The 11,478-nt window shown below is 39.3% G+C and overlaps 1 protein-coding gene across 1 annotated transcript; it reads right to left on the reverse strand.

The window, feature by feature from the left end:
- Positions 1 to 4,539: 4,539 nt before the first annotated feature.
- Positions 4,540 to 11,327, reverse strand: LOC122838759 (flavin-containing monooxygenase 5-like). The gene is made up of 11 exons (XM_044129687.1): positions 11,230 to 11,327; positions 10,785 to 10,891; positions 10,227 to 10,368; positions 9,157 to 9,345; positions 8,900 to 9,065; positions 7,735 to 7,877; positions 7,122 to 7,318; positions 6,790 to 6,937; positions 6,503 to 6,710; positions 5,456 to 5,528; positions 4,540 to 5,376 (listed from the first exon to the last, which is right to left on the reverse strand). Exons 3-11 carry the CDS (start codon positions 10,356 to 10,358, stop codon positions 4,956 to 4,958), a joined length of 1,677 nt encoding a protein of 558 aa, XP_043985622.1. The 5' UTR covers positions 10,359 to 10,368; positions 10,785 to 10,891; positions 11,230 to 11,327; the 3' UTR covers positions 4,540 to 4,955.
- Positions 11,328 to 11,478: the final 151 nt, after the last annotated feature.

Raw genomic sequence — 11,478 nt, forward strand, 5'->3', positions numbered from 1 at the left:
ATAAAACTGAGTTGATTTAAAAACAGCAAGTATAAACTCTTTAGAACCTAATGAACCAATGTAGCAACTAATGAAGCATAATGATAATTACTGTAAGATTAAAATGGTAGACTGGGACACACATTGTTTTCAGTTGTTTTTGTGTTTCTTCATATAATTTTTTACAACATAGACCTTTATGTCTATTTTCTATTTGACATTAGAACATGAGAAACAAATGGTCAGACTTTCACTTGGTTAACTCTGGAAGAGGCAAATATTGCAACAATTTCCAGTCTGGTTTTTGAAAATGTCGGTTTTTTTGGCTATTCAAAAAACAATCAGAGTGTCAAACGATAGCTGGACAATTTCCAAGTTCATTAAGATTAGTTTTAATGCAAAACGTCTTTTGCCAAGGATTTGAAAACACTGGCTTTTATATCATTGAATAGAACAGACAAAATGAGTTGGAGGCCTCATTAACTTTAGTTTTTCATTTGGCTGAAGATGATCAAATCTGAGCAGAACCTTCTGATTTGATATCATTGATAATTTTCATGTTATTTTTGATACCCTTTTAAGACAGTGGGTACTTTAATATTTAATATCTTACTATCAGGTCCACACCCTGGCCTCTTTTCAGTTATTTTCCAATTTGTAAAAATCCTTTCATAAGAAAGGCTGCTACAGGACGGGAGGTAACTTTTTCTCTAGCTTGTCATTTAAATCTCTGTAATTTACATAGTTTATTATTCAGTTTATAAGAATTCCCCACAATCTTTCTGCAGTTCTACCTCGTGTTCTTACAAGTGTTGCATTGCTACACGCAATAAAACGAAGTAAAAAGTCCAGCCCGGAACATCAAAAAGTCAAGACACTATGTGGATAACTTTTTTGAACACTTGAATATCTAAACCTGGCAACCCAAACTCTCAGGAGTCACGCGTGGACAAAATCTGTTTCCGGGGCGTACCGGCGAATCACATTCGGCGCAATATTTGAACTTCACAGATTTAATGAATCAGTGTTGATTCTTCTGTCCGTCCGTCTGTCCATGTCTCTATTGCCGACTTGATCCAACAAAGTGTCTCTGAACTGAATGTCGCTCCAAGCGTCGAGTCATTTAAATCTCTGTAATTTACATTATTTAAACGAAATAATAAACTTTTCTTTGTGAAGCAAAGAGCAGATCTCAAATTATTCGACGGGAATTAAGGAATTTATTTGCTGCTACACATGGAACATTTTCACATTTTGTAATTTAATGACACTTTATGTGGTGGACCAATACAAAAAAGGTGCGTCATTTTGATGTGGAAGAAATTCCATAAATTGCCTTCTATTATTATTATTATTAATTATTATTATTATTATTATTATTATTATTATTATTATTATTATTATTATTATTATTATTATTATTATTATTATTATTATTATTATTATTATTATTATTATTATTATTTGCTCATCAGAATCTCAAAAGCGTTTTATGAATGTTCAGGTGTGCATTTTCAAAAAAAGAACAGCAAATAATTTTGCTGTTATTGCAGCTGCTAGGTTTTATTTATTTATTTATTTATTTATTTATTTATTTATTTATTTATTTATTTATTTATTTATTTTTGGAGTCATTCTCCAGATTTGCACATCTATCCTTATTTCTTTTTAGTCCTTTTTTCCTTGCAAAATACCTCAAACTAGATGGAGATAGTTTGTGAATTATAAAATGATTCTCAAATTGATTCAAGTCTGAACTTTGACTGGACCATTCTAAAACCTATTGAACTACAATCAAATCAAATATCAATCAAATATTTAAATGCATTGTATATATATAAAAAAGACATATTTCCCAGTCTGCCAATAAATCAGATGACATCTTCTCTGTTTTTATGATAGATTATCAAAAATAATTTCTACTTTCAAAATATCAAAACAAGTGAAAGAAAAGTTTGTTGAATATAGCTCAATCCTCGTCTCAACTGCCCATAACAGAAGAAATCAAGTCTTGATGGTTTCTTTGTTTTTCTCGCTCATTCTAACAAACTATCTTTCATTTGACGGCGACCGTTTGGATCAGATGGTTGATATTTCGGGTGTTCTAACAGAGCAATGACTGGAAACTACTTGCAGTAGTTTAATGCAAGTATAGCAGAAACACTTTAACATTCAAAAATGATTTCTGTATTTTGGAATAAGGCCTAATGATTTCAGGAATATATTTGCTAATTATTAAAAAAAGAAGAAGAAAAAAGATACCTCTGTTCCAGAAAAGCAGTCGAACTCTACCAAGTTTGCAAAAATAAGCGGTCTAAAAGCACAACCTGAATTATGCCTTAATATTTACCCCAAGACCTAAAGAACGACTAACACTGTGAGGCTACTGCATTTCTCAAAAATGGAGGATCATTCAGTAAAATAATCTTTCTGACTGTTTCAAGAAAACTAGCAACCAACACCTCATCTGTACCAAGGAATTTAGAGGAGGGATAATCACTCGTCTCCTTTTCCATACTTACACCCGAGGAAAAGCAACAAAATCAACGTTTACTCTTTTTTTAGTGTATCCTGCATTGCAGTTGTTCCACATCTGATTCGGTTCCCAGCGGAAACTTCCTCTCACATGCCGACAGTGTGATGCGGTGAAACACAACAAGCACCTGACCTTGTCACACCGAACTCAGGCTGCAATCTGCACTCACCGATAGATGGCGCCATAAGCAAATGAACAATGTCTAAACCCGATGTCCACCGCGAAAATAGACCGTCACACGAGGCAGACCTGTATATGTTTCTATTATTCTTTCATTTATGAATTCAACAGAGGTGTCAAATTCAAAGTTTAAAAATGAGGTTTTCTTTAAATCTTTTGCTGTTGCGGAATCTAACTACTGAAAAGCAAGTAACTACAGTATGCCAAGTCAGGATTTTTTTTTAATATTGTATCTGTTTCTGTTAATGTGTGTTCAGTAGGTCCTTTGATAGACCTGAAAGGATGTTGTAACCCAGCTACAGCCGACAGAGCCAGAGCCCCGATCAAAGGTCCCTTCAGTTTCAACGCATCATAGAGCCTCCTCTGTCTGCGTTTTCCAACTCTTTCTCCATCTCCATTATGTATTTTGTAGAATCAAGCGTTACTTTCCAGAATATCTGCGACAAAAACTTCACTGAATGAAAAATCAAAGCATTTTTTAAAAAAAATGTATATATATAAAATATTTCTGCCTCTTTAACATATTGGTGTGCAACACTTTGAGAGAGCGGACAAAGGAAAGTGTCTCTGTGTGAATGCTAAACAGTTTGTTTAGCTCAGTGTCAACGGTGTTCATGGATAACCTGCTGCTCAAACCAAAGCTTATCAATGTTTTAACGCTGAAGTTTTTTGTCCCTTTGAGAATAATTATAGTACCATATCAGCATGACATTGTACAAATTTGTGTTTTTTGTTTTTTTTGTGACTGTGAGAAACTAGCGCATGCAAAATATGTCAACAACGATCATAAAAAGCTCGGTGTTGACCTACTTTGGGCTCTCCTTAGTAAAAGCCTGCTGGCAATAAGCAAACAGTTGCCCAATTGCTCCAGCCCCTCACCTCATTCAGAAAGTGATTGCTTTATTTCACTGATGATAAAGTGGCTTTTGTTATAAAATAAATAAATAAATAAATAAAATCCTGTGTGTACTTTATCCCATCTCAAACTTATAAAACGTGATTTAAGTAAAAAATTTACCTAAAAACACTTATCTTCTTTTCCTGAACTGTGACTTATTAAAGGGTTTGAGAAGTTACCAGAAAGTTACATGGAAATGTTTGTGAAACCGAGAGAACAAAGTCTACAAACAAACAGAGATTATTAAACGTTTTCAGCTCAGTTTGACCTCTGTCTGTTTATTAAATTAGGATTTTCTGTGTCAGACAAACACAAAATGAGCTATATTTCAGAAGCTGAAGGAAAATAATACTTGCTTTTCAACATATTTTACAAACAAAAAATCTGAAAAGTGTGGTGTGCATGTGCACTTTTAGGCATTTTTCTTTGCTTCTCCTGTGTGTTTTCATATAGGTGTCAGTCCCTTACAGAAATCATTTTTGCTGCCGTTGCAGCTGCAAGTGTTTTTGTACTGGCGCTATCCATTTGGGACATTTAAAGATGGCAATTTAGTCTATTTATGTCCTAAAACAGATTAATCAGTTTAAGATCTGCACTTTCCTCAGGTCACTGTAGCATGTGAAACATGGAAATACCTTGATCTAAAGCATTGTGTTGTAGATCAAGCTCTATGTTCAGTGTTGTTGTCAGACTGGAAGGCAAACCAAACCCCTAGACTCAAGTCTTTTACACAATCTAGAAGCATTTTGTTTTTATAAATTGTCCTGCATTTAGCTCTGACTTGTATCTGAGCATCTGAATTGTGAATGCATGCCTCACAGTTGCCCTTCATTTCACAACTATTCACTATTTTGTGTTGGTCTGTCACATAAAAATCTAATAAAACATATGCTAAAGCTGTAATGTGAAGGTTTATGTCTGTAAACTTGAACAAAGAAAGAAGAAAAAGCTCTTACACAACATTTATTAGATGCACTGCATACATGATTTCAAAAGAGGGTTTCAGAGTGTAAGAATTAAAAATACACACAGTATTTGGTCTTAGATGGATGCATGGAGGCATTTAAAAACTTAACTTGAGAACAGAGCGTGTAGGTGTTGCAACAGATTTATAAAATGATATAAACCAAGGACTACAAGGAAATAGCTGTATACAGAGAGGTTCTATTTGGTCAAATAGAGAATAAGCTTTTGTAAAGTTTTAATTTTAGCCATTTAAAAAGATCAGTAGTAGAGCAATATGCAACAAAGTTTACGAGATAAAACTGTAATTAAAGGCAAATGTAATCAGTCATGACATTAGCTTCACGCTGCAACCCTGCAAGGTCAAGCGAATAGAGAGAACTGATGAATGGATGGACATTAGCGCCATTGTTTGGGCAGGGAGGATTTCACCCTGTCCAGCAAGGCAGTAGGATCCTGCAGACACGCTGGGAGGCTGCTCCGGTTGTAGTAGGCAGCCAATCCCACTGCCGCAGTGGACAGAAGCAGAGGCAACTTCAGAGATCTCCGTTGCTCGGGGTCTTTGCAAGGCCTTGTCTGCAAGGGCTGAGAGACTCTCTCCCACTGGGTAAGGATGGCCTTGCGGGCGCCGGCCCACTTTCCGGGTCCGCTGAGTCGATACTGGTAGGGGCTGCAGGGGCCGAACAGCAGGTTCAGCCCCAGCTTGGGATCGGTCAGCAGCAGCCTGGAGACTCTGGGTCGGACTCCCACCAGGTTTGCAATCTCATCCATGTAGTCAACGTAGTCGACCTGGATGGTGTGTCTCTGACTGCTGACATACCTGATAGCAAGGGTCGAGTTCAGCATGAGAACAACATGATGCATACAGAGGGTAATAAAAACAGTTGAATAACTTTTACCTTTTAGCCATGGCTTCCTGCTTGCACTGGATGTCACTTTGCATGGTGGGTAATGAGGGGAGCTTTATGCAGCCTAAGCACACACAAAAAAAGACATTTCATTAAGACATTGGAAAAGACACGTACAGTAAATTTACTAGTAGCACATTTTTTGCACATTTCTGACAACTCTGAACTGATTGCAGTTTTTTGGTTTTCTTTAACATGAGAAGATATAAAAACTGCATTTTTAAGATGTTTTTCTCGCCTTCCTGCAATTAAGCGGTTACTAAATTACTTTTGTATGCTTGTCTTTAGCACTGTAAGTGCAGTTAAGAGCAGCAAGCATTGCGAAAAACCTCCCCAAATGTATCCCAAAGAGAACATGCATTTTTAATGTAACTTAGGATTGCCAAAAGCCTGTCAATATTTCCAAAATCCAGCATGTTCCCAGACAGGATGAGAGAAAATCAGGAAACTTTTTAGGGCTCCATTCAATCTTCCAGTTATTTGCTGAAAGTCTTGCTCTCGCTCTCGCAGCAAGAATTAACAACAGGCATGTCTCGTCAATGAAAGTACAACTTCCTACAGCGTTTGTACTTCAGCTTCTAAGCACCTCGCTGAGGCAGAGAATAACAATTGTACAGTTTTCCTCCCTTTGTAAGAACTTGTACAGTGAGGCCACGCCCCTTCCCCTCTGGGCGTGGCTAGGGTAACCTGCTCTTCCCCATTTAGCCTCCGTCAGATTCGCGTCCATTTGCAGATCGTTCCTCTCCATTTTTCGGGTCCCACATTCACGCCCACGTTGTGAGGAACAGAACTCCAATGGAAACACATCCAACCTGGCTAATACCGAACTGGACATTAACTGGCTAGAGTGAGACTTGACAACGGAGGAGGGGTAAATGTTATTGTCAGAGCAACGGAGGAATGTTTACTTATTGGAAAAGATGTCCAATTTTTCAGTTTTAGTTCAATTCTGTTTTCCAGTGATTTTCTTAATTTATCTATACTACAAAAAAGTAATTAAATCAATTAAAGGTAGTCAATATGCTTTTTTTTTTTCACCTTTGAAGACCCTTGTAGCCCATCGAGCCTGCATTTCACTGATAGGCATGACGGCTCCCAATGGTTGCACCAATCCAATGATAGCCAGCGTGGGGCGCTCCAGGTCAGGTGGAAACACGTACTTGTACAGAGATGCGTGGTTATCAGTCACTGGAACCACATTAGAGGCCAGAAAAGGAAAGGAAAACTTGTAACCTGTTGCAAACACCTTCAAGACACAAAGAGAGGTTGTCAATCTTTGTCCCAGGGCTGCCACTTTCTTTGCACAAAAAGACAATTAAACCCACCACAAGGTCAACATCGTCCACTACGCTTCCGTCATCAAACTCGACAGAGGAGCCATGAAATCTGCGGATGTTGGGTTTTACTTGAACTGTTCCGGACAGGATGCGGTTGGGAAGATCATCGTTGACGGTAGGATGTTGACTGAAGAACCTGGAAAACAGGAGGCGCGGTGCACAAAGGAGATAAATTCACAACTTAGCTGCAGGAATTATAAGGATTTTATTGATAAGAGCTGAAATAAGGCAAATTAAATGATAGATGCATTGGTAAAGTGCAGTGTTTTTTTTTTTGTTTTTTTTTGCAGGTTGTAATAGAATCTGCAAACATCCAGTACCTGTGTTTGGGCTTTAGACCGTACAGAGAATGGTTCATTCTGCTGTTGACTTTGTTCTCCATAAAGGAGGATACATAGTCAGAGGGAAGGACGTGACTCAGAGTATTCATCACTCTGTTAAACATCATATCAAACGGCATCCCATTGTCTCCAACTCTGTGCAGAATCCAGGCCCCCCTTCGAGTGCTCAGGTAGACCTGAAGGACCAAAACAAAAAACTAATAAAAAGTTGCCACTTTTAGGTAATCTTCATGTAAATACCACTACGAGTTCAAACCAAAAGGGAAAATACATTTGCTGCTTTGTTATAATTTTAGCTAAACCAAGCACAAAGCCTCCACTTTTAGTCGAGAGTTTGTGCACACATAAAACTATTCAGAGTTAATGTGTGAAAGATTTATAAAAAAACCCCCAAAAAACACAACTTCCGTCACTTTCCTTTCACTTCATAAACTATTCGGTGTTGCTCTGCCATTTGAAATCCTAAGCAAATGCACCAAATTTATGCTTATGTCAAGTCAAAATGAGAAAACAGTCATGGATGTGACAGCCTTTAGTCGAAAGCTCCATAAAGGTCATCTCGGTTTAAAGATACGAGTGATTTCAGTCTCACCTGCTTGGCGAATCTGCTCAGTTCGACTGCAATGTCTCCGCCGGAGTTTCCTATTCCGATCACCACCGCCTTCTTGTTTCTCCACTGCTCTGGAGTCTTGTAGTCTCTGCTGTGGAAATACTCTCCCTTGAAAGTCTCGATGCCTGAGATAAAGACAGAAGACTTTTATTTGTCATTATGTTGCTAGAAAACAACAAAATTGCAGTGGTCTCCTCTGTGATATAGAAAAGTTATCTATATGCACATGGAGAAACGATACAAAAGGGGCAAAACTCAGAAGAATATAAAAGATAAATTAAAACAAGTTTGTACTGAGAGCTGAAATGACACTTCTAGGGACTTTATGTGAATGATGAAGTGTGAAAGCGGCCCCGTTGCAAACGTCTCGCAGTTTTAAGGTCCAGTGAATGGGTGTGAGTGTGTTTTCACGGGGGCGAAGGTGAGAGGGTGGTAGGTTAGATAAAAACTGTCCCTTAGCTAGGTGGTTGCAGGTTACAGACACTATAATATTGCTCGGTGTTATTGCTAATAATAAACCACACAGATCAGTGAAGACTCTTCACTGAAGAATTCCCACAACGTGATAAGCTAAGCTGTTTCAAAGGTTGCTAGGTTTTGCAATTGTGGTCAACACACAACAGCAGGTGTTGCATTAAAAACAAGGTTATTTATATAAACAGTTATCCTTTTTGTTTGTTCCTTTGTAAGCCTTTTGTCACAGAGCAGACACAAATTTCAACGTGTGTTGTCAGGATTTTACAAGACAGACCAATGCTAAGTAGTGCCGACTGCACAGACTCCAGCAGGACTGACCCGCATTTAGCTTGGACTTGTGCCACACTACAGCTACTTTCAGGCGATGGGAGACCTTTGAAGCTTTGGATTGTGTTTTATAACCTAACTCTGCCAGACAGGAAGGCTACTTACAACCATGGTGTCTGTGAAGGCAACTGGTTGCAGTGGATTTTACTGATTTAGGGGTGACAGCATAAAGGGGGATGGGGTACTGAATACAAATGCACACCACACTTTTCAGATTTTTGCATCTGCGAAAAATAGAAAAAGATTTCCTTTTTCATTTCCTCTGCACAAAGTGGTGCATCACCAAAAGTACACTGAAGTTAGTTATTGTCACTACAAATGTGAAACATTTGTAAAACTTTACCAGGGAAGTCATGGAGAGGCAGGTGAGGGTGGCAGTGATGTCCGATGCAGATCATTACAGCGTCAAAAATGTGCTTCTCCTTTTTGCCGTCCTTGTTCTCCGTTTCAACATCCCACTGTCCCGAACGGGAAAAGTCGGATCTCCTCTTTATGTTCAGGACTCGGGTCTGGAGAAACAGAGAGACAGAAACGGTCGGCCACAGAGATCGATCGCACGTGCTGGAGGCGGAAGCCTGGCGTTGGCAGTAGCGTCCTTACGTGTAAGCGGATGTGCTTGGTGAGCTGGAAGTGGTCTGCGTACATCCGAAAGTAGTCCAAGATGAAAGAGTTGTGCATGAAGTTCGGAAAGTGTGCAGGGATGGGGAAGTCGCTGTAGCACATCATCTCCTTGGAGGTGTTGATGATGAGTGAGTTGTAGATGCTGGCGCGGTCCGGCTCTGGATTCTCCTGCAGCGACACGCAGCTGGGGCTTAAACAAAGTCCACTGAGCCCTGTATGCTGTGGAAGTACAGCTGCATCTCCACTCAAAAAAGTTCAACTTTTATGTAGCATGTAACTTTGATAATCTAAATCAGGGGAGTCAAACTCCAGTCCTCGAGGGCCGCAGTCCTGCAACTTTTAGATGTGCCTCTGCTGCACCACACCTGAATAGAATAATTAAGGCTCTGGAGAACTGATCTACACAAGGTGGAGGTAATTAAGTCACTTCATTCCAGTGTTTTGTACCTGTGGCACATCTAAAAACTGCAGGACTGCGGCCCTCGAGGACTGGAGTTTGACACCCCTGATCTAACTCATTCCATTTTATTGCTAATGAAAACCCAGATTAAAATTTTTCAGAAAATTTGAAAATGAGATGGAAACCCAGACTGTTCTTCCCACCCACTTAGATGCTTTGCCACTTCCCCCTTTACCTCCAGACTCCGGGGACATTGATTTCCAATTTAAATTTTATACATAAATGACCAGATTTTGCTTTACAATTTCACAAGAAATGTGGTTATTATCACAAGGAATGTTCTTGTAGTTTCTCCTTCCACTGAACTTTCCAGCTCTATGCTCGGAAGCAGCTCTCTGAACATACAGCTCAACTATTACCCTTCACGGGTCAGTTCTTGAAGATTTTTTTTAGTTTTGCATCAAATTTTAATTCTTTGAAAATGTGAATTTTTGGGGCTTCCTGTCCTACAAGAAAGAATAAACGAGCCTTGGAATGGATATTGCTTTATGTGTAATGAACCCACTGTACTGAAATCACCACCCCTCCAGAAAAAAAAAGATGTATTTGATATTCTGATTAACCCTCCCTTCAAAATGCGTGCACCGACCTTAAACCTCCAGAGGCCTCCGATGTCATCGCTGCTCTCGAAGCAGACGGGCTCCAGCCCCTCGTCCAGGCAGCATTTGATGCAGGCCAGACCCGAACTCCCCGCTCCGACCACGGCCACGCGGCGACTCATGCTTTCAGCTCTGCGGAGCGGATCGTTGAGGAGAAAGAAACCGCTATTACTCCGCAGAACATCCACACGCATCCGTGCAGCCACGCACGTCACGAAGCAGCATTTGAACTCTGCTTGATCTTATAGTTCCAAGTTGTTGTTTTTTTTTCTTTTTAACCCATAAAAAGTCCTACACACACCTCTCAAGTCAAACACTTGATTGAACGATTGAAGAGTCACCAAACAAATTAAAAACAACTTTAAAATTGTTATTATTTTCATGTCTAATCGAAAAGAGCGCAAAGCGTGACGCTCCTCCCTCCCTGAGAGTTTCAAGGCAAAACAACAACTCCTGCTCCGAAGCTTCATTTTTGACGCTTTCATTTCCAAGACAAACAACATTCATTCTCCTCTGAAAGTGCCAAAAAGTGATCTTAAATGGCGTACCTTTTTTGGTTCAACAGGAGGAAACCGGTTTCCTTGGTGTTTTATATAATTGCACGCAGTGGGTGGAGCGCAACCTGGAGCTTCGACTGCAGACTGAACCTTTGCTTCTTCACAGAGACAGGGAGGAAAAGTAAACAGACTTCCTGGGCTGGGAAACGCTTTAATACCCGCTACATTAAACAATCATTAATCATGCTGCTGGCAACAACACTAAACCTGTAGAGAGACAGCTTGCAGACACGACATAGAAGCTAAAAGCTGAACATTTAAAAGATTAGTTAATGATAAGAAGATATTTTGTGACTTAGTCGTTTTTTAATCTTTTAAAAAATTTTTTTTTTATTTAGACACGATGCGCTCGGTTTTGAGGCATTTCCGTGATTTAAAAATACTCCCATTATCTTGTTTGAGAACGTGCTTTACAAGAGGAAACTTTGAAACACACTTGCAGATTGCTTTGCTTGTTTGCCACGCAGAACGTCACTGAAAGAAAAGCATGTCCACAGAGAAACACGGGGGTGGTGGTGTCATGCTCCGGGGTAAGTTTTATTCGAGGTTTTTGTCAAAATTGAAGAATTTATGATTAGTACAAAAAAAACAAAAAAACAAAAAAAAAAGTTATCAGCTTTGATCCAAAACTTTCATGTTTCTGCTGAACGCCAGATCCAGCTTCTCCTGAGAAGAGAAAAAACAT

This window comes from Gambusia affinis, linkage group LG10 (genome assembly GCF_019740435.1).
Source record: "Gambusia affinis linkage group LG10, SWU_Gaff_1.0, whole genome shotgun sequence".
NCBI classification, from domain to species: Eukaryota; Metazoa; Chordata; class Actinopteri; order Cyprinodontiformes; family Poeciliidae; genus Gambusia; species Gambusia affinis.

Coding starts and splice junctions, on each gene's coding strand:
- LOC122838759 (XM_044129687.1), bottom strand. CDS start 10,358: ATGAGTCGCCGCGTGGCCGTGGTCGGAGCGGGGAGTTCGGGTCTGGCC. Junction 7,878..8,899: donor GCCTCTCCATGACTTCCCTG/GTAAAGTTTTAC, acceptor TCTTTATCTCAG/GCATCGAGACTTTCAAGGGA. Junction 6,711..6,789: donor TGGACGATGTTGACCTTGTG/GTGGGTTTAATT, acceptor TGTGTCTTGAAG/GTGTTTGCAACAGGTTACAA.